The sequence below is a fragment of the Camelus ferus genome, chromosome 11 (genome assembly GCF_009834535.1).
Source record: "Camelus ferus isolate YT-003-E chromosome 11, BCGSAC_Cfer_1.0, whole genome shotgun sequence".
Lineage (NCBI taxonomy): Eukaryota > Metazoa > Chordata > Mammalia > Artiodactyla > Camelidae > Camelus > Camelus ferus.
The window spans coordinates 31,443,700-31,466,357 of NC_045706.1; the positions used below are offsets into that span (position 1 = coordinate 31,443,700).

General features: G+C 35.9%; 1 protein-coding gene across 3 annotated transcripts in view; it reads left to right on the plus strand.

The window, feature by feature from the left end:
- IDE (insulin degrading enzyme) overlaps window positions 1–22,658 on the plus strand; it is an 89,015-nt gene that overhangs the window by 42,987 nt on the left and 23,370 nt on the right. For all 3 annotated transcript variants that reach the window (XM_032491317.1, XM_032491316.1, XM_032491318.1), the window contains exons 5-14: window positions 1,541–1,663; window positions 5,879–5,991; window positions 6,506–6,668; window positions 7,368–7,460; window positions 7,906–7,997; window positions 8,986–9,066; window positions 10,604–10,707; window positions 18,456–18,558; window positions 19,573–19,695; window positions 21,715–21,797. In XM_032491317.1, the coding sequence (XP_032347208.1) occupies window positions 1,541–1,663; window positions 5,879–5,991; window positions 6,506–6,668; window positions 7,368–7,460; window positions 7,906–7,997; window positions 8,986–9,066; window positions 10,604–10,707; window positions 18,456–18,558; window positions 19,573–19,695; window positions 21,715–21,797 (1,078 nt within the window). The remainder of the gene's footprint in view (window positions 1–1,540; window positions 1,664–5,878; window positions 5,992–6,505; window positions 6,669–7,367; window positions 7,461–7,905; window positions 7,998–8,985; window positions 9,067–10,603; window positions 10,708–18,455; window positions 18,559–19,572; window positions 19,696–21,714; window positions 21,798–22,658) is intronic.

Genomic DNA, 22,658 nt, shown 5'->3' on the forward strand with positions numbered 1-22,658 from the left:
ACATCAGGTCACACTGAGACCGAAAATCTGATTTCTATCTAACACTATCACATTTATAGTTTGTTGAAATAAAGCTTAATTTCTGCAAACATGGGTGTCCCAGTGGTCAGTCTGGTTTACATGTTGTAGGAATCTGAGTGTGGCAGTATAAGTGAGTAAGGAAGCTCTAAGGACTAGTCCCTCTGGAATTGAGGCTTTTAGAACCTTCATTTAGTAGGGAAAGAAAGTACTATAAATACTTGAATGTTCATCTTAGTATGAGAGAACTTCAAACCTAGCAAACCACCCCCCGCCCCCACTGCGAGGAGTTAGAACTCCAGATACTTTTTTAGATCACCTGGATCCCTCAGGTAGAATGAGGGAATGTCCCAGGACCCCAAGTAGAATAGATCTGGAATTGAACTCCATCTTTAGTGAAACTGAGAGGACTAGTTATGACTTGGAAACTTGACTAGCAGGCTGCTGCTGCATACAAATGTATGAGTTTCTTGCATACTCCACTAGATCCGTTGATTCAAGCATTCTGAGGCGTGAGTCTTGGCTCAGAGTACTATGTAGCTCTGCAAGACTAAACACCGAGTCTGAGAACACCACCTAGTGGATCTCTTTAGATACCCAATTTAGTGAAAAGGAGTCTCCCAATGACAGTTCATCAGCCATTACAATAACCTGATAACCCAAGGAGGGGAAAAAATACATCAAGAAAATGTTCTGCCATAGTTTGATCTCTGCAGATGAAAGATAGGAGCCCATCTAGTGTAAGCAATAATAGTAATAAAAGTTATACTATTATTATATGTTACATAATATCTTAGGATATTTCTGGTTCAAGATGCCATTTTTAGAGAACTGTCAATCATTGAAATTCCACCTCCCAGTCTTTAAATGGCAAGATCTTTATTTGAAAGGTAGTACTCAGAGAGTTTGACTATTTGCTTTTAACATGCACATTTTATCCTAATTGAATTAGTTATTAAATTTCATAAGAGCTCTCATAGTGGTATGCTATATACATCACTTGAGACTTAGAAAAATAGCATTGCCTTCTATTTTTTACCAGTGTAGATCAAATCCTTGAGAATTCACATCACAAATTTAATGCTTCAGCCAAGAATAGTAATTTCTTTCTGCAAGCAACTTGGCAAATTCCAAAAAAGATCCCTTAGTGACTATGTTCAATTAATTATGGGGCACATAGGGAATTGGAAGTTAAAGTAAGTGTGACTGGAGGCCATGTGGATCTCATTTTGTCTTGTAAGTGCTCATAATACCTACTATCTCATAGGAATTTTAAGAAGTATAATCTTTATAAAGCACTTTAAGTTCCTGAGGGAAAACTCTCTATAGGTTAAAATGTTACTAGTTTGTACTATACCATCCTGTTTATCCATCTTATGTTCAAAAGTATTTAACTAATCATTATATGTGTATACTTGGACTCTGTTTTTAAGTTTACCTTATAACGATATCAGGAATAATCGCAAAACTTTAAAATTCACATATTTTGGTTTTTCCAAGAAATATTTTTCCTTCCTTTCAGGTAACAAATATACTCTAGAGACTAGACCAAACCAAGAAGGCATTGATGTAAGACAAGAGCTGCTGAAATTCCATTCTACCTATTATTCATCCAACTTAATGGCTATCTGTGTTTTAGGTCGAGGTAAGAATCCTTAAATTTTTTTTTTTACAGAATTGGGTAATCTAAGTTTTCCATTTTGGTTTTTTCAAAATATTGGAAGCAATATATATTTCCTTTCATCGACTCGGAGGCTTTTGAAAATGATCTTGTTGGAGAATATGTGGAGGGGAATTTTGTTTTTAACTTACTAAAAAAGAAGCCTAGGTGATTTTAAATGGAGACCTGAAGAAAATATAAATTAATAGTAGGTACTCTAAGCATATTTTTAAAAAGCAAGGAAAGGACATATAAAGGATAAGATTGACAGATTTGACCTTATAAAATTCAAAAAAATTAGAAAAACATTGAAAGGCAGATGATTATAAACTGGAAAAATCTATTTGGAATGTAAACCAACAAAGTTTTGATTTAAAAAATGCAAATTAACTAATAATGTATTGTTTTTCCCTATTAAATTACCATAATTTTGGTTTGGGTTTTGTTTTAACTAACACCCATTATGGAGGAGAGGTGCTCTTTTGTATGAGTGGTAGTGTATACACTTTATACAGTTGCTCCACACTTTCTGGAGGACAGTTTAACAAGAGGCATGACCCTTAAAAAGTACATTTTTTCTTCTAGAAGTGCAACTAAGGACACAAAGTTGTTCAAACAGATGATGTACAGGATTGTTTCTTAGAAAAAGTTAGATGCAATTTAAATGTTCATTAACAGGAGGCTGGTTTAATGGTGATGTTTTAACTGTATAATAAAGCATCTTGTAGAAAATAGCATCCCTTCTCCCACTTTTTATCCTCCCACCTGCTTTATTTTTCTTTAAAAAATTTATTACCACCTAAAATATTAAAATTTTACTTATTGTTGTCTGTTGTGCCAGAATGTAAGTTACTTGAGGATAGAAACTGTTTTGTCCACTGCTTTGTACCCAGGTTTCTGGGTTAGTGCTTGGTACATCATAGGCACTTGGTAAATAAATATTGAATGAATAAACAGTTTTATGACGACCTTTTAATAACATGGGAGAATATTCTTAATGTATTAAATAGAAAACAAAAGCACCCTATAAAAACACTGTGTGCTATGTGATCCCATTAGGGGTTTTCTAAAAAATTCTAATAGAGAGATATAAGACAAAGTAGAGAAACATACTGGAAATTTAATAATGTGGCATAGTAAGTGGTTAAGAACTCCTGCTCTTGAGTCTGAGAGCTTGGGTTTGAACTCCTAATATGCCTCCTACTTAGTGTGTGGCTGTGAGCTAACAAAGTTAACTTCAGTTCTCTGAATCTCAGTTTTTGCATTTGTAAAGTAAATGTGGTGCTTCATACCTGCTGGGAAGTTTAATGGAGATAATGCAGGAGAAGTGTTTAGCATCATGCCTGGCACACAGCAAATGCTCCACTAATGGTAGCTACTCTTAGCATCCCATAGTCATGAGATTTTGGGTGACTTTTGTATCCTTCCTTTTTTCTTTTGTTTATGGTTTTTTGTTTTCTTGGTTTTGCTTTTCTAAGTTTTCTGCTATTGACAGATGTTTTGTAGGTAGAAAATAAACAACTATATATATTTTAAGTTGGTAATAGGAATGAGGATAGAACATGGGCCCATGGAGTTTAAAAAAAAAGGTATATGTTATAGTAGGTCTGTAGAGTGTTAAAAATATCCCTTGATATTTAGAGCCTAGTCCTGGGAGTAGTTGCCTAAGCTGTATTTTTGTCCATGTCGTATTGAAATAAAACACATACTTTCAATAAGCACTTGTTGAGCAAGTAATAATGACAACAGATGAATTAGACATGAGCCCTGCCCTCAGTGTTCTTGGTTTAGTAGAAGTGACAGAATAAGCATCTAAAAGAAAACAGAGAGCTTCTTTGTTTCAGTTCCCTCGCTCAGTGTGACTGACCTTCTGTGCTCAGCTCAGTGGATTTGATGACCGGTCTGGGAAAGGTGTCCTTATAGCACAGTGGTGTGAGGAGGAAACAGGATCTCTTAGAGGATTAATAGATAATCTGCTCCTTCTTCTAGGAGGAGGGGAGAGGAAGAGTAACCACGTGAAAGGATCTCTGTCACAAAAGGACAAAAAAGTTTTTCTGTGTTCTCCCATGGGCCATCTCTAGTTGTGGCAGCGCCAGTTACCTGGACACTTGACTAATAGGTAACTGTCAAGTAGAGACCCTGGGATTGCCAAACCCTGCTAATTTAGAGGTGAATGGGACTCAGTTCCCTGATCTCTGATAGCACGCAGCTTAGTGGTGAAGACAGACGGTGCATTATTGTACAGCTGCCTTACCTTTAAAAAACTACATTGTGAGTTTGTGCTTTAGGGTAGAAATCCTCAATAGGAAAGGCAAACCTAGTAGAACCTTGCTTTAAAAGGCTTCACGGTCATCAGCACTTCAGGTCGACAAATCATTGTTGACTGCTCACCTTGTTTCCAGTCGCAGGTCCCATCTGTCTCTTTATGTCTGTTTGTCAGATGTCTCTGACATCTCTTGCTCCAAATACACCCACTCCATTACTGAGTTCACTTGTCATATAACAAGCAACCGCTGGTTGGCTTTTTATTTGGCTCTGGATATTCTGGGGTCCTTCAGACATGTACAAAAAATTGAAGTAAAAATACATGTGTTTTATAAAGAAAGTGCCCATACCCACATTCATAGGCCTAAAAGACAACTTCATACTCTATAAAGGCAATTCTCCAACAGTGGTTAAGTGTTTTCTAGAGAGTTCATGGAAAAGTTTGAAATGGGCCATAGAATATCAAGGGAAATTTCTTTTTTGATTCAAATGCTTCCTGATAGTAACAAGTGATGAATGTTTATACCATTTATAAGTAACCTATTTTTGAGAAGACAGAATCAAGGTGAGTGGTTATCTTGTTTATAAAAAGATAACCTGTTTTACTTTTTCCTTTTTAGAATAACAGTAGTATGTGTACACAGAAAAAATTTATCCCACATGGAAAGGTATAAATTGGAAATCAGATTCTTCTTCCTCATCCCATCTTATGATCACTATGCCCTCTCCTCAAAGATAGTCACCTTAAAATCATTTTTTGTTATACTTCCAAAAGTAGAATTTTGTTAATATACTTATATCTATGTATGTCTGTTAACAAATTAAATGAGATTATACTATATGACATTGAAGCCTGCAGTTTTCACTTAATAGAGCTTTGAGATAATTTCATATAAGCACATAGAGATCTCTCCCTCATTAATAACTACATAAAATTCCAATGTACCGATGTTTTATAACATGTGCACATTGATAGATGTTTAGGTCATTTCCAGTTTTTATTGTTGTTACAAACAGTGCTGCTGTGAACATCTTATACATAGAGCTTTGTAAACTTTTGCAAGTATAACTCTCTATAAAATATATCAATAGGTGATAAGATAGAAGAACTTAAGTGTCTGTATAATTTTATGAACAATTACAAATCTTTGCATGAATTTGGCATAATATAATAGAAAATCATATAGTGTTAGACCTTGGGAGAGACTTGTGATATCCTACCCAATTTTCATGTTTTATAGAACCTAGGGTGGTTTGTCCAGTAGTCTTTTGACATAGTTGGTTGATGAAGTTGGGGTTAGAATCAAAGTTGTCTGATCCCCTGACCCACAATTCTTCTCACTGTTTTATATTATTCCCCCACAAACTCAATTACTTACAAACTCTAATGTTTGACTTTTAAGAATGGATTTAGACTGTGTACTTATAAAGTGAGTGTTATAATCTGTCAGCTAGTGGTTTAGTATGTGCCTGTTGGGAATCAGATAAAATAGTTTCCAAATGCCATTAATTATCCTATTATTGTTTCTAATATTTGTTTTAAATTTATTATATGATAATATATATAAAACAGTTTTTTAAACTATAAAAGAGGCAGACATGTGAAATATAATCATTATCAACATTCCATAGCTTCAGAAGTTGTATAGGCACTGGTAAGATTTAACTGAATGCTTCAACCTTCTCAGGTGGAGGTTTTAAAAAATTCTAGGTTTTCCCTTTAATAATCCTGAGATTTTTCAGGAGATCCTAAAATCCCCCTTCCCCCTTGCCCAGCTTTATTGAAATATAATTAATGTATAACGTTGTGTAAATTTAAGGTGTACCACACAGTGATTTTATATATATATATGTATAATCCTAAGATTTTAAAATACTACCTGTCATGTGTTATGATTAGTTTAAGTTCTGCTTCCATTGTCTGTTTTCTTGTAGAATCTTTAGACGACTTGACTAATCTGGTGGTAAAGTTATTTTCTGAAGTAGAGAACAAAAATGTCCCATTGCCAGAATTTCCTGAACATCCTTTCCAAGAAGAACATCTTAAAGTAAGTGCATCTATTTCTAGTATTTTCCTCTTTTAAATTTATGTACATAATATATGCCTAGTTCACCAGAGTACATGAAAATTTTTTGAGGTTTCATTATTTATAATTTGTCCACATAGTCAAATCAGCTTCACATTTATTAGGGACATGTATCACCAAAAAGATATCAGTATGTTCTGATCTTTCCATGCTAAAAGTAGTTTTGGTAGCTATAAATTGGCCGACTGTAGAAGCTGTTCTGTTATCCAGTGCTAGAAGGCAAGCATCCAAAAGTGTTTAGTTGCATCATCCCGGGGACCAACATGGACTGTATACCAACCGTAATGAGATCCCACTAACAAAGAGCCCAGGTCATTATTTCTTTGTGGTCAGTGTGATCTTCTCTGGCAGTTGATTCTCTTTTGAATTTGGGATTCTTCCATGAAAATCAGTATTCTTCATAGTTATAAATATTTTATTCAGTAGAAATTGTATGTAGCTAACCTTTTGTGATTTGTTTGTTTGTTTTCCCCAGCAACTTTACAAAATAGTACCCATTAAGGATATTAGGAATCTTTATGTGACATTTCCCATACCTGACCTTCAGAAATACTACAAATCAAATCCTGGTCATTATCTTGGTCATCTCATTGGGCATGAAGGTCCTGGGAGTCTGTTATCAGAACTTAAATCAAAGGGTGAGTCTCTTGGGCACCAGCTTCGAAGGATACCTCCACCATAATCTTTCACTCTGGCTCTCATTTCTCCTAAATATTTTCCTGTGAATGAACGTTTTTCAGATGAGACTAATCAGGGTTTATGGGAGAGTGAGGTGGTAGTTAGTGTGCTTTTGTTTTTTGCTTTGGGGTGTTTGTTTTTGTTTTTCTCTGTAATTTGTTTTACCCTTCAGTATTGAGCAGTGAAGTATAGATATTTCAAAAGATGTTGTGGTGCATGTTTTAAATAAGATAGAGGTTAAAATAAGTAAAAGCTCACATTGGATAGATATATTTTACCATCTCTGTGAAATGTCAGCAGACATTTATTTGTTTCCTCTTATCCATAAATAAAATCAAAGGGTGTACTAGGATCAGACAGTAGATGATTTCCAAAACCCTTCTCAACTCAGACTCTGTTTTTGTATAGCACTTAAGCCCAGTAGTCTACTCTTGATTTAGGAAGTGGTTTGAGGAGTCCCAAGGAAGGCTCCCAACCCACAAAATGCCTTGAATCTTCTGCAGTGTCTGAAACTGTTTTTCTGAACTGATATTTTTGAGTCTTTTCTGCACAAGGTCCATTCTAATCTCTTGGGAATATATAGAATGCATTTTTTAAAAATTCCTTGTCTTAAAAGAAGACACGCATGCAATCATGTTGATTTCCTTTGAATGTTACAGGCTGGGTAAATACTCTTGTTGGTGGGCAAAAGGAAGGAGCCCGAGGCTTTATGTTTTTTATCATTAATGTGGACTTGACTGAGGAAGGATTATGTAAGTATTAACCGTTTTGTTTTTGAATGAAAATTGATTTCTTGTAATTTATTTTTATTAACTTATTTATGGTGTGGATCTGTTTTTTGTTGTAAAACTATAAACACTTTAAGTCATACCATTTTATCTGTTGTATTTTGCATGTGCAACTTAGCCTTCATTCCATGGATGATTTTCCCTCCTTAAAATTGATTGTTATGTTGCGTTTGTGAAATGTGTATTTGGCTTTTTATTTGCTCACTTACTGCCCCAAAGCTCCTTCTGTCACATATCCCAGAGTCTGGAGGGCCATGTGTGTGGGACCCTAAAACCAGCCTCAGGGAGGTGAGAACTCCATTTCTAAGAGGGACCATCTTCTACTTACCTGACTTTACCTTAAGAGTGAGCTCATTGCTTTGAAGGATTCGAGGACTGAACGGTTTTTAAGTGTGCCCCTTTTTTCCAGTACATGTTGAAGATATAATTTTGCACATGTTTCAATACATTCAGAAGTTACGTGCAGAAGGACCTCAAGAATGGGTTTTCCAAGAGTGCAAGGTACTTTTGTTTCACCAAAATTTTTCTTAAGGAAGTTTTTCAAGAAACAAATATATGTGAATTAATTTTAATTTAAGGCCCAATGAAACTTCTAAAGTTTTTTTTTCCCCTCTAATCTAAACTCTTAAAATTTTGCAATGCATAGCAGCTGTAATTAAGGCTTAGTTGTGCTAGTTTGATTGGCTACCTGGGGCACAATTAAGGGTTAAGGCATCATAGAGCCTTTGTTAGGAGGAAAAGGAAAGAAATCAGATTGCTTTTCTATCCCTCAGGAGAAAGCCAGCAGTTTCTTGAGCTTCAATCTATCAGGGCTGACTCTATTCTCTGCCTGAGGCTGCATGAGATGTGTCATTTTCTGATCTGGTGATAAAAAATTTATAGCAAACACTCAGAAAAGAGTGAATTGTTTCATATATGGTTGTGTTCTTAAAAGTGATTTTATTGTTCTACGTATGGACTAGCCTGGTTCTTTTTTTTTTTTTTTTTTTTGGTGTGTAAAACAGAAGGTATTTGCCTTTTTCATTTTTAAAGGCTTCTTTTAAGAGTTTTTTTAAAATATGTACTTTATATTTACAGCCTATCAAAACTCAGATGTATTTTAGCATAAGAAGCATCCTCTTTACCTAGATAAAAGTTTAAAGGTATACTCTCTGCTTATGAAATTTAAGACGGTAACTTCTAATCAGGGTGCAGTTCTCTGAATGGCTCAACAAAATCGTCATCTATGCAACTGTTGGATCTCACAAGATTCCTCCACAGTTTTCCTAATTCTTTGACTAATAGTTTCAACAATTTATGCTATAGAATCATAGTCTATATTTGTTATTTTCATTTGTGTTCTGTACATTTCTAAATCAAGCATAGTCATTTTTTCAGAAAGTGTGATAGTTAAATATGGAGTAGAAAGTCTGTAGTGCAAACCAACACTAAAAAAGTTTTTCTAAATGATAGGTGACTTATGTCTAATTGGATTAACTTTCCATTTTAGGACTTGAATGCTGTTGCTTTTAGATTTAAAGATAAAGAGAGGCCACGGGGTTATACCTCTAAGATTGCAGGAATATTGCACGTAAGTTTATTGTTGTTTTCCTGTATACACTGGCGTGTATGGTATTTCAGTGATCTGGTATACATTACTTTCAATGCTACACAAATGATAAAAATTGAAGCTACAGTCTAATACTTTAGTTTTTGTAGCAACCAGCCAAACTTTCATATGACAATATGCTTAAAATCTTTTAATTTTCATCATCCTAAAAATTGTCGTCTGTAATATTTTCATTATTTAGGCATTTTGCTTATTGGGTTTAAATATTTTTCATTTCTACAATGTGTCAGGTGCTACTTACGTGAAAGCTATACATCATCCACTTTTCTCCACTTCCATTGCTACACCTTAGTATGAGCTACCATCATTTCTTGCCTGGACTGCCATCATAGTCTCTTACCTGGATTTCCTGTTTTCCTTCTTATCCCCCACTATAGTTTATTTTTCCAGCCTCAGGGATCTTTTGAAAACCAAAATCAGATTGTTTCACTCCTCTGTGTCAGGTCCTTCAGTGGTTTCCCATCAGAGTTGGAATGAGATCTAGATTTTCACCTTGACCTACAAGGCCATCTGGCCCCAGCCTATCTCACTGAATACACTCCCTATCCCACTCCGCATCCCACCTCTCTCATCCCCATTCCACTCCAGCTACACTGGCTGTCTGCCTTCAAGCGTTAAGTTTATTCCTCCCTCTAGGGCCCTTACATTTGCTGTTTTCTCTGCCTGGAACACTTCTGGTCTTTGCATGGCTAGGTTCTTCTTAGCCTTACCCGGAGGTCTCTCCCTCAGGGAGGCTTTCCCTGACCTCCCAATCATGGCCCTGCCCCTTTTAAAATTTTCTTCTAGCACCTATCACTATACTCACAGTATTTGGTTGTTTATGGTCCGCCTCCCTCCCATTTAGAATATAAGCTCCTTAGAAAGCAGGAACATCATCTGTCTTACCTACCATTGTATCCACAGCAGCACCTAAAACAGTGCCTGGCACAGAATAGGTATTCATTTCATACTTGTTGAATGAATGAATCAATCTATCTCAGTAAGTTGCTATTACTAAAAAGCATCTTCTACATTACTTTTCTTCACTAACTGAAAATATAAACCATTTTTCCCCCACAACAACTTTCTAAATGTCTGATTTCATTCAAAGAAATTTGAGTACAAATTCTGTTTATTAAAATTAAAATGTATGTGCTTTATATTAAGAAACTATAGGTGTCTGCATTTAATCATCAGATTTTCTTTATTAACAAGCACTCAGTTTTTAGTCGGAGGTATTAATCACATTTTTCTTTGAAAAAATGTGATTTTGTTGTCTATAATGTTAAGTGTATTTGGGGATTAACAACAAAATCATCCCACAGTATGAATTTGCTTTAAGTGTGGTAGGAAAGAGAAAAGATTCAGAAATTTTTCCAGTGGAGTAAAATTTAATTGAAGGGAAGAGTGGGATATAAAATAGAGGATTTAATGTGTTAGAGATCTGTTTGCTTTAATAAGTTAGAATCTGTAGTAGCCTTGCACATTTTATTTATTTATTTATTTTCCTTTTAAAAAGTATTATCCCCTAGAAGAAGTGCTCACAGCTGAATATTTACTGGAAGAATTTAGACCCGATTTAATAGAGATGGTTCTCGATAAACTAAGACCAGAAAATGTCCGGTGAGTCACTCTATAGATTTTACTGTTACATACTAAATTTTCACTAATGATTAGAATCTGAAAATTTGAAATTGTGAATAAAATGCTTTTAAACTTTTTATCAAGCATCATTACAAAAGTAGAGAGAATATGTATAATGAACCAATACCAAACTTCAACAGTCAGAATGTGGCTGGTCTTTTTACTCTTTACCCACCCCTCTTCTCTTATCCTCCCTCCACTCTAGATTATTTTAAGTCAGTATCTTGAAAATATGAAGATTCTTTAAAAAAAAACAAAAAAACAGTAAGAGATCATCTTAACCTGGCTTCTTCCTAACTCAAATATCCAAAGTGTCAGCTCTATAAAATAGATAAACAACAAGTTTATACTGTATAGCACAGGGAACTATATTCAGTATCTTGTAGTAATTATGGTGAAAAAGAATATGAAAATGAATATATGTATTTTCCTATATGACTGAAGTATTCTGCTGTATACCAGAAATTGACACAACATTGTAACTGACTATACTTCAATAAAATATATATTTAAAAAACAAAACAAACAAACAAACAAAACAAAGTGTCAGTTCACCTGTCTGATGTATAAGTAAGTGAGGACAACCTCTATTTTTTTTTTTTTTAAGTGGAAGTAAGCATTATAATCTCAGAATGCTTCTGACTGACCAGTGGTTAACCAGGAGATCAAAAGTTAGAGGAGCTCTTATAATAACAGAAGTATTTCTATTAGAGGAGGGTCAGCCCTAAAGAACTTATGAGCTATCACATGATATTTCTGCCTTAAAATTGAATTTCATCTGTATTTTCTATAGTCAAGAATATAGAAGGGATACACTTGACTGGCACATAGTTTGCATTTTTTATTTGTCTCCTCTCTTGAGCATGAATTTCCCAAATTTTCCTTGGAACTTGGTGATTGAGTAAATTTTTTTTGGAACAGTCATTTTATGAATAAAATCCAACAATCTGGTAAAACCTTTTAAAGAAAAAGTCCTCCTGACAGAACTATTCTAGCAAAGTCATTTTCCTAGTTGTCATTGTTTGAACTTTTTTAGACACATACTAGCAACTTTTAGACCTATAATAGCAACAAACTAGACATATATTAGTAGGAAGATTAAATTAAAGGAAATATTATTGATGGTTACACAAATCTATAATGTGATAAAATGACATAAAACTATACACACACGTTGTACCAACACTAGTTTCCTAGTTTTGATATTTTATTATAATTTTGCAAGATGTAACCATTGATGGAAACTGGGTGAAGAGTTCACAGGACCGCCTTGTACTATTTTTGTAACTTCCTATGAATGTATAATTATTTCAAAATAAAAGATTTTAAAATTTAAAAAAATTATTTACAATAGCAACAAAAACATTAAATATTTAGGAATGAATTAAACCAAAGATAAACAAGACCTCTACACAAAAAACTACAAAACAATGAATGCCAAGACATATTAAAGACCTTGTTCATAGATTTGGAGACTTGATATTATTAAAATGTCCATTCTCTCCAATCTGATTCATAGGCTCTGTGTAATCACAGTCAAAATCCTAGTAGCCTTTTTTTTCTTTTAGAAATTGGTATGCTGATTCCAAAATTCATATGGATCTACAAAGGACCTAGATTACCCAGAACCCTCTTGTACAAAAAAGAAAAAGTTGGAGGACTTTAACTGCCAAATTTGAGAACTTACTATAAAGATATAGTACTTAAGACATTGTAGCATTGGCATAAAGATAGACAAAGAAATCATTAGAAAAGAACAGTCTAGAAATAGGCCCATATATATATGATCAATTGATTTTTTTTATTGTGGTAAAAAAAACACGTAACAAAATTTATCATTTTAACCATTTTTAAATGTACAAGTGTTAAGTATATTTGTATTGTTTTGAAATAGATCTTTAGAGCTTTTTCATCTTGCAAAACTGAAACTATACCCATTAAACAACACTTCTTACCTCACACCCCACCATCTCCTGATAACCACCATTCTTTCTCTTTCTATGAATTTGGCTACTTAGATACCTAATAAGATGGACTCTTACAACATGTCTTTATTTCCCTTACCATAACATCCATAGAGTCATGCTATGTTGTAGCATTGACAGGATTTCCTTCCTTTTTAATGCTAAATAACACTCCATAGTATGTATAACCACTTTTTCTTTATCCATTCATCATTGGTCAATTGATTTTTTTTTTGACAAAGGCATCAACATAATTAAGTTGGGAAAGGAAAGTCTTTTCAACAAATTGTGCTCTTCTTCCTGTTGCATATCCATATGGAAAAAGATTAAACTTGACCTTTACCTCACAACAGTCACAAAAATTTAAGATAGATCATAGACCCAAGTATAAAAGCTAAAACTAGGAAACTTATTGAAGAAAATGTAGTTTGAAAATATCTTTAAAACCTTGAGATAAGCAAAGGATTTCTTGAACATAAAAAGCAGTAGCCATTAAAGAAAACACATTGATACGTTAGACTTTATCAAGATTAAAAACTTCTGTTCATAAGACAATTTACGCATTTGCTTACATGATTAAAATACACACACTAAATCATTTTAGGTAAGTAAAACTTTTTAAATATTTGTATTTTCCTCAATATAGTTTATATATTCTGGGAAAAAAATCAACCTAAATTCTGTTGAATTTTATTATATGCCTTCTAAAAGCAAAACCTCCTCTTAAAAATGAGGGGAAGAACTTAAAACTTACTCATAAAATCAGTAAACATTTTTGTAAGTTTTCTTTCAGTGTCTAGTTATGTGTGGTTTTGTCACCTACTAGTCATGCTGTCTTGGATAGATCACTTTTTCCTTTGACCAATGTTTATTGAATAACTAATATGAAACCTCAGAGTTCATTATCCTGCAAAGGGGACACATAAAAAGTTAACTTTATATAATGTCACTGGCTCTCATTTAATTCACTTGAAACTTGTCCATCTGCAAAATGTGACAGTACTTTTTCTTTCTATGTGATGCAAAATGATTTAGCAAAGTTGAACAGTGTTGTACAAATATGAGGTAATGCTATTTAAGATTATATCATACAATAAGGATGTACTTTTTTTGCAAGGAAAATCATGATTAAAATTATGTTTGTATAATTTTTGCTGCCCTAGATCCAGTAATTTGACCTAGCAACATTTTGTAGGAATGAATTTGCAGGAGCACACATTTTACTTTTGTTTAAATTGCCTGTTTCTAAATTCAATATCTTACACAGTTAGAGTTGAGAACCTCTTTTTCTCTGTACCCTCACCTTTAAAGAAAAAGCACTTTTTCTTTATAGGGTTCCTCTCTGGCTGGTATAATTGTAACTGTAATCAGTGATGTAGTGCAGAACAGCCTGGGATAATAGTGCCAGCTGCCAGGCCAGATTGGGGTTGCTCGAGGGTAAGACTACTTTCTTTAATACCCACTGAGACAAGTTTAACATTGCAGCCAAGTAAGAAAGTTAATGGGAAAATCCTTCAGAATGAAAAGAATCTTAAAGTTCATTAATCCAACCTCTATCAAGTATGTGTCTCCTATGTTATCTCTAACAAATAGTTACCAGCTCAGCCTAAATTCCTTCAAGGATGGGGAACTCGTTAAATACCAAGGTAGCCAGGTCCATTTTTGCCAGTCCTAATTGTTAGAGAGTTCTTTTGAATACTGAGACTTGCTTTACCTTTTCAAAGATGTTGCTGTTACCACTCTATCATCATCATCACCCACCTCCTTCAGTCCTATCGTCTGGTACCCATTTTACCATTTTAAACCTACAAGTACAGCTATAAAGTCCTTTGTCACATTCCTTGATTAAGTCATAAATCCATTCATTTGGGATGAATTATTCTTGGTGAATCCATGTAGGTCCTAGAGATAACTGTCTTATCCAGATGTTTGACAGTCTGACAGTTGACTGTAGACTTTTGTCAGGGATCAAAGGCTAATCCACTGGTTTATGATTTTTAGGCTACACTCCTTTTCCTTTCTGAAAATTAGAGCATTTGCCCATCTTCAGTCTTCTGCCTCTTCCCCCCATCATCCATTACTTCTGAAAGGTGATGGGCAATAATCCTACTGGGATTTGTTAGTTCCCTAAGCATTAGAGAATGTGACTTACCTGTGTTGGAATTGTGAGTTCATTTGAGTTACCTGGCTGGATCACTCACCAGTCCTGGGCTTCAACTCCTTTTTACTGTTGTTTGGTCCATTTTTGCAGTTTAAAAACTTGTGCTTCTTTCAAAGACAATGTAGAGAAATGATCAGTAGTCCTGTCATCTGCTAACATAGGATCAGCATATCACATTTTGCTTTAGGTCATATGTCCCATTGAATTATGAGTTCCTTCCAGGTAGGAACTGTGTTTTATCTTTCCCAGAATTCAAGCTAGTAAGGGCTCAGTTAAAGTTGACTGAATTCTATAAACTGTCAGCGTAACTTTTCTTATTTCCTTCTCACTTTATGAAACACTTTTTTAAAAATGTTTTTTTAAACACATCTTCATGAACCTCAATTTCTTTATCACTTTGGCCTTCCTTTCACCGTTCTTTAAGTTTGATTTTGAGTTTCATCAGTAAAATTTTTTACACCTTCTTTCTTTTGTGTGTATCTTTTAAAAATATGATTTGATATAATATTGTAGAACTCTATTAGTAGAAGGATAGAGTTCATCTAATTTGAATCCATACTTAAAATGTAGGGAAACTGAAGCCCAGAGACTTGCCTAATTTAGACCTTAACCTTGATTTTTGGCAGGATCTCAAAAAAAGTGAGTCATGGTATTGACCAGAATCCAAGTTTCTGGTGGCCAGGTCTGTGCCCTTTCTACTAATTCTGTTTGAATCCATCACAGTTACCCATGAAGCCTCTCCTCATTCTTGGCTGTCTTCCTTCTTTTCTCTCTCAGGGATTATTTGCAAAGGTCTCATGAGAATTTATTCCTTGGGGACCATATTGCCTTTTAATGTCTGTAATTGGGGTTATTTCTGGATGGGTCCCATCAGTAACAACAGCTATTCATTCCCTCTAAATACTTCTAAATGGCTGACTTGAGGTCAACAGTCAGCATTCATTCTAGCCCACTGTTTTCTTTTCTTACTGTTACAAGTTTCATTATGAAAATAAAAGATCATTTTGTCTCGTATTTCTAAGGATCATATCAGTACCATATCAGTAGCCGGTTTTTTGTGGGTAGAATTGAAGATTAACGTTGCCCACGCACACACACACACACACACACACACACTTAAGAAAAAACTTATCAGGACTATTTTTTAGCATAATTAGGTTTGTAGCAGATAATCTAAGATGCTGCAGTGCCTGTGTCAGTATTTCCCAACTGTCTGCAGTTACATATACTACAGTTCTCTGTGGTATACTTCGATCATTGTGACTTCTCTGTTCTTTTCTCCTAATTCAAGTGCTCTTGCTCTTCCATACTCTGGTTTGTAGATTTCTATACAGGTTTGACATGTGTCTACTCTGTCTCTTCTGTTATTCCCCCTTCATAATTTATTTCAAAATACATACTCTTCCATTGTATTTCAGTTTTGAATTCCTCAGTGGTACACAAACTCTTGGTCTGCAAAGGTATCTCTTTTTGTTAGGCCAGTATTTGGTATTTGCCAGGTAAGGAACTGTGTTTATCTACTTTATATATACTTCCTTTAGATCACATTTCAAACATTACCCCTACACTTTACTTTGGTATCTGTCTAAAACCCTTAGGACTGTACCTGACATATTTCCCTTCTTCCCCTCGCCCCCCCTTCTTTAACCTGAGCATTGCTAGACAGCCTCCAGGGTCTGCTTCTTTCTGTGTTACATTGTCATCCTCCAGAGCATTCGGCAGCTTTCCCTGAGTTTTTTCACTTTCTCTCTCAGAACTGAGTTTAAAAAAGTTTTCTGGTTCCAGAGGACAAGGCCACCTCAAAATGAATGCTTCAGTCCTTACAAATTGTAATCAATCCCTTGCTCATTATTCTGATTCATGGGCTGTCATTCAGGGAAACCAAAGCTGTCTTGTGACAGGCATTTCCAAAATCAAGCATCTTGTGGAAGAGAAGATGGAAATACCACCTCTCTACCCTGAAATTCCACTTCCTAACGGTTTTCAGAGGTCTCCTTGAGAGTCAGTCCATTCATTGTTTGAGAAATCAACAGGAATGGAAGCAATTTCTATAACTGAGTCTTAGCAGACTCTGTCATGTATTAAATGAATTCCCTTAAGAAACATCACATGCCCTTTATTTGGCCATGTGAGTTCTATGTACACTGTACACATATCCCTCATAAGGGATTCTCCGACTGCCAACATGTATCACTTCTTCTAGACATGATAACAGAACTCTTCCATCTGTTAAACCCTGTGATTCCTCTGTATGTTTCTGTGGAACATATTCTTATATAGCATGTTTTCTTGAACTGGTAGTGGTCAGTAGCAGCTAGGCCAGATCAGGAACATTGTAAACTAGAAGAATAGTCAGTCATACAAACAGACAGGGGAATCAGATTGCTTATCATAATCTACCCTAAAGCAAGTGAGAAGGCCAAGTCCAGTTAGCCAGGTAGAGTATTTTGTCTAGAATAAATAAGAAATAGATGGCAGTTAAGATAGTCTGGCACTGAAATTGGGGGTTCCAATCATGGGCAGGTGTTTGGACACAGGGATTAGGATTCTGAAAATGAATCAGTGTTCAGTAGAGGGGGAGTTTTGATCATAAGTATTGAGCTTTCATCTGTGAGGACGATATTCAGAGGTTAGAACCTAACCTCTGGGAAGACAGGTGAGAAGAAGCAAGAATAGACATGAACCTAGTTATCTGAATTGGGACATGAGGAATAAGTGAAACCAGTGACTTTACATCCAGCCATCCAAACTATTGGCCTAGAACTCTATCCACAAGATTGAAAATAGGGTCAGTCCCAGCCTGGGGTTGAATTTGCTGGTCAGAGTGAAATGATTCCAACTTTGGTCATTAAAAGGTAACAGAGGCAGACTTGTCCCTGATGATCCGCCACAGGAGCGGGCGTTCCACTGGTGCAGAGCTTCTTTTACTCCTCTACTTGATCTTTGGACATTATTTTACCTCTGCCTTCCCTCCCTGAGCTTTTTTTCCCTTCTGATTTCTCCTCTGGGCTGTTTGTTACCCCATCAGAGAAAGTTAGAGATATTCTTCTTGGTCTTGTCTCCTTTCTCAGCAGCAGGAAGGCCACTGTACATGTGTACATACAGCTGATGGTTGTCTCAGGCAGGAAAAAAAAAGTACAGACTTAGCAAGTAATAATAAAAGTGTGTTTTGGATTTTTTTGATCTCTGAATGAGCCAACAAGTTGTCTTAGCCATTCTTGTAACTCTGAGCCTGAGCTGTTCCTGGAAAGGAGTACTTTGTTTTGCTTTTTTTTAAAGACTTTTTTTCAACTGACTTTGTTCCTTTTTTTTCCTAGCTACTCTTAACATTTTAGTCAATAGCATTCATATAAGAATCTTTCCTGCAAGGACTTTTTAACCCCAAAAATGTTGGGCTACCAAAGGACAACAGAGACCATGATCAGAGACTTCTATACTTACATTGCCGTTTCAGCCTAAGCCTCATAGGGCTTACTGGGTCTTAGAGACTCAGCTCATTCTTTAATATTCTTCACATTTTCATGAGTCAGGTTCTACAAATTTATGTATATAATATGAGTTTATAGGTTTTTTTCTGTTTGTTTTTTTCCTTCTATCTCTAGGGTTGCAATAGTTTCCAAATCTTTTGAAGGAAAAACTGATCGTACAGAAGAGTGGTATGGAACCCAGTACAAACAAGAGGCTATATCAGATGAAGTCATTAAGGTAAGGTTACCTTATCTCCAAGTAAGCCCGACGTATGAGGGGCACACAAGAACATGAGCTCCCTAGATCAGCCAACTCCCGCCCAGACTGTGGAGACTGATGGCTCAGCACTGTCTGTACCATCACATCCCGAGAGGGTGGACAGGGAGGTGGAGAGCTGGGGCTTAGGTTTTGCATGAAAAAATGGCATGGCAGCCAGCTTCTCATGTGTCTGTCAGCCCAGCAGGGCTATAGAGCAGACTCCCAGCCTGAAGTGGTCAAAAATCGTTGAAGTCCAAAGTACTCAGGGACACAAAGGCACTAAGGCTGGCAGGAGGAGGTGAAAGTGGAGAGCATGGAAGACAGATGCAAGGGCTTCTGTGAGCCCACAGGCAGGCTTTGAACACAGGCAGGGGGCAGTTTCTGGGATGGATACTGTCTCCACTTTAGGAGGGGCTATGTTTTATTCATTATTGTATCATTGCTCTTTTTGTCAACATAAGGCTTCGCTTGAAAGTTCACATGGTCATCTCGGAGAAGAGTGGGCCAGGCCTTTAGAAGTGCTGAAGTGAAAGAAGCGCCCTTTAACCTAGTTTTCAAGCCATACATGCAAGAAACTTAGTGCAACCGAAAGTTTAACCCTTGTATAAATGACCTCTTGTCTAGCTGTTGTGCGAGTATATCTCTGTGCAGATTACTCTGCATTTAAAGAGCTAGAGCAAACATGATCTTCACACGAACCACTTAGTGGTCCACAGTCTCAGATTGTTCCTTCACCTCAGCTGGTCATTTTAGAGACGAGTAAAGAGGAAAGATAGATAAGCAAAAAACCTTGATTCGTACCAGGGACTCCAACTCAAGTTTCTTGTAAAGTCATCAATACATCTTGGGAGTAGCCTCTTTATATATGATGGAAAAGAATGCTGTGTGACATTTATCCCTTTAATATTGGCCTGAATTATTAAGCAAAATGACCCTTTTAAATGCTTGAATCAGATTCTAACTGCTTTTGTGTGTGTTTTATTATTCATCCAGAAATGGCAAAATGCTGACCTGAATGGGAAATTTAAGCTTCCAACGAAGAATGAATTTATTCCTACAGACTTTGAGATTTTATCATTAGAAAAAGATGCGACACCATACCCTTCTCTCATTAAGGTAACATGTTAGAATCAGTGATACTGAATTTACAGGACAGACCTATTACATGGGAGGGACTAGAGAGATGGTCTCTCGCATTTGATACTATGTTGATTTGGGGGACTCACACCCTAGAGATAATAGAAAAGTTGTAGAGAGAATATAAGAAATATTTAAAAAGCTAAAGATGTTAAAGCAAACAAGTAAACAAAACTACTAAACAACATAAACTCTAGAGAATTGTTTTCTTTTCAAAGAAAAAGATAGCAAGTCTGGACTATAACCACAAAATTTGAAAGATAGTGGCCTATTTTCCAGTGCACTGAAGACCCAGTAAGGAAGTAGATTTATACTGCATCATGTAAGTAGAGATAAAAGAGAATCTCTAAAGCTTGGAAGAGAGCATATCCAAGGAAAACTGTTGGATTTCCTTCCCTTAAAAACAATTCCATTTTGACAGTGATTGTATAAAGTTAATAGAGTTATAAGCTAGTGGGAAGGATGATTGAGAGAGGAGTTACATTTTTCTTTTCCAGAATGCTCTTTTCATGTCATTATTTCACACCTTGGGTAAATTGTGTAGAAAAATGGATCAAATTAGTACAATACATCTTCTTTTCTAAACTTTAAAACCAGCTCTTTCTAAACTCACCACCATAGACAAACGTATTTCTTTCTCTTTTCTTCAGATGACGTAACATTCAGATTAACTCAGTGAGACAAGAATCAATGTTAGGAATATGAAATTTAGTTTATCTCAAGCAACTAGATTATTAATGAGACAACCATTTTTCTTTAAAAATGGCATTTTAAAGAGTTACAGTTTAGGTTATTCAAAGAGAAAGCTTTTTTACTTCTCTTTTTTTTTTTGGTGGGGGTAGGTAATCAGGTTTGTTTGTTTATTTTTAATAGCAATACTGAGGATTGAACCCAGGACCTCATGCATGCTAGGCACACACTCTACCACCAAGCTACACCCTCCCCACCAAGCTACACCCTCCCCACTTTGTTGTTTGTTTTAAATAGGCTGCCTCAGAGTAAACTAGGGAGAATGTTAAACCAGTTATACCTCTTGTCAGAGTTTCAAGGTAGTTTCAAGTGGACTTTTAAAAATGTAGTGTGAATGAGTGATGTGGAGATTCAAGGGAGTGGCTTATTTGTTCCTCCTTGGCTGTGTTAGTTATCCATTGCTGTATAACAAATTACTCTAAAAGTCAGCAGCTTAAAACCACAAACATTTATTTTATCTCATACAGTTTCCAAGGGTCAGGAATCTGGAAGTGGCTCACTTTGGGTAGTTCTGGCTCAGGGTTTCTCATGGTGTTATAGTCAAGCTGTTGGCTGGGGCTTTGGTCCTCTGAAGGCTCAACTAGGCCTGGAGGGTTCTCTTCCAAGTTTAATTGTGTGGTTTTGGGCAGACCTTAGTTCACTACATGGGCCTCTTCATAGATTTGTTTGACATGGAACTGCTTCCCCCAAAGTGCGTGATCCCAAGAGGGAAAGTGAGTGATCAAGATGGAAACCATGATTGTCTTTTGTAATCTAATCTCAGAAGTATTATGCCATCACTTCTGCCATGTTCTGTTGGTCAGACAGACCAACCTTGGCCCAGTGCAGGAAAGAGGACTACACAAGTGTGTGAATTCCAGCAGACAGGGATCCATGCGGCCCACCTTGGAGGCTGGCTGCCACTCACCCACCCATCAAGGACTCCTGCATCTGCCTCCCGGTGTCCAAAAAGAGAAGGATAGGACAGTTGGTATTGGCTTCTCCTGTCTCTTTCTCCACTGTGTCCTCATGTCTTTAACCCAGAGTGGGGATAAAAGGGTGATTTCTCTCTACTTCTGGAATCACCAGTCTTCTCTCTAGTTTCCCACCAGCTGACCCTCTGAGTATGCTTCAAGGCCATGAGACAGCCGCCTCTCAGAACAAAACTCAACTATTGCCTCTGTCCTCCTCCTCCTCTTTAAGATTTGATTGAACATTTTTGCCGAATGTGTCTGTATTTCCCTAACCAAATTGTTTTCTCCATTACAGGATACAGCTATGAGCAAACTCTGGTTCAAACAAGATGATAAGTTTTTCTTGCCCAAGGCCTGTCTCAACTTTGAATTTTTCAGGTATGTAAAATGGATCTAGCTACAAGACTTCCTATGAGAAGTAATAATTACATTTCTAAAAGTTTTCTTTGCCTCCTTAAGGATCTATGTCTGGAAATAAAAGGAATTATTTAGCCTAGACAAGGGAAGGCTGCTCCTGTTGTAAGAACCAAGGTTAATTTTCCCTTTCCATTGATACATACACCCTTTAACTGAAATAATTTATGTTAGCTATTAGGGGGACCTTTCTAAACTTCAGGCTTTTGGAATCTGGGGAGACTATAGACTCACCAGAATTTTCACTGAAGAAAGATTAAATAATTCGAGGTGGTTTTTTTTTGTTGTTACGATTTTCATTTTGTATTCCTGGAACTTGCCCAGAAGAAGAGGTAGTAGTTACTAAATGATCTTGAGTCCCTTCCAGCCATTTAATTGTCTGGGGCCTTTAGATACTGCTTTCCCTATTCCTGGCTTGGTTGCTTAAAGAGATTTAATAAAAAAGAAGAAGATGTTCAGTAAAATTTATGAATAATACTACTGTTGCAATGATTTCTCAATATAAATCTTCAGTTCATCTCTGTCTACTGTTATGTATTTGTGTGATAAAGCATGTCACCCAATTCAAATTTTAGTTTGAATTTGTGCTCTATAATTTTATGTTTCTAAAATTCACTAGAATGCTTATAAAATAAACCTATCATTTAATAATGTTCAGTATGATCAGCTTTTTCATTGATTTTTGTTTGATTTGCTTGACATGAAATTAAAGCTAGATGTGTTTTACATGTTTTGGAAAAGGGAAAAAGAACCTCTAAGTAGAAAGTATGTTGAGATTGTAGGGATGTAAACATTGTGTTTTATAGCATGAGATTCATAAATTAT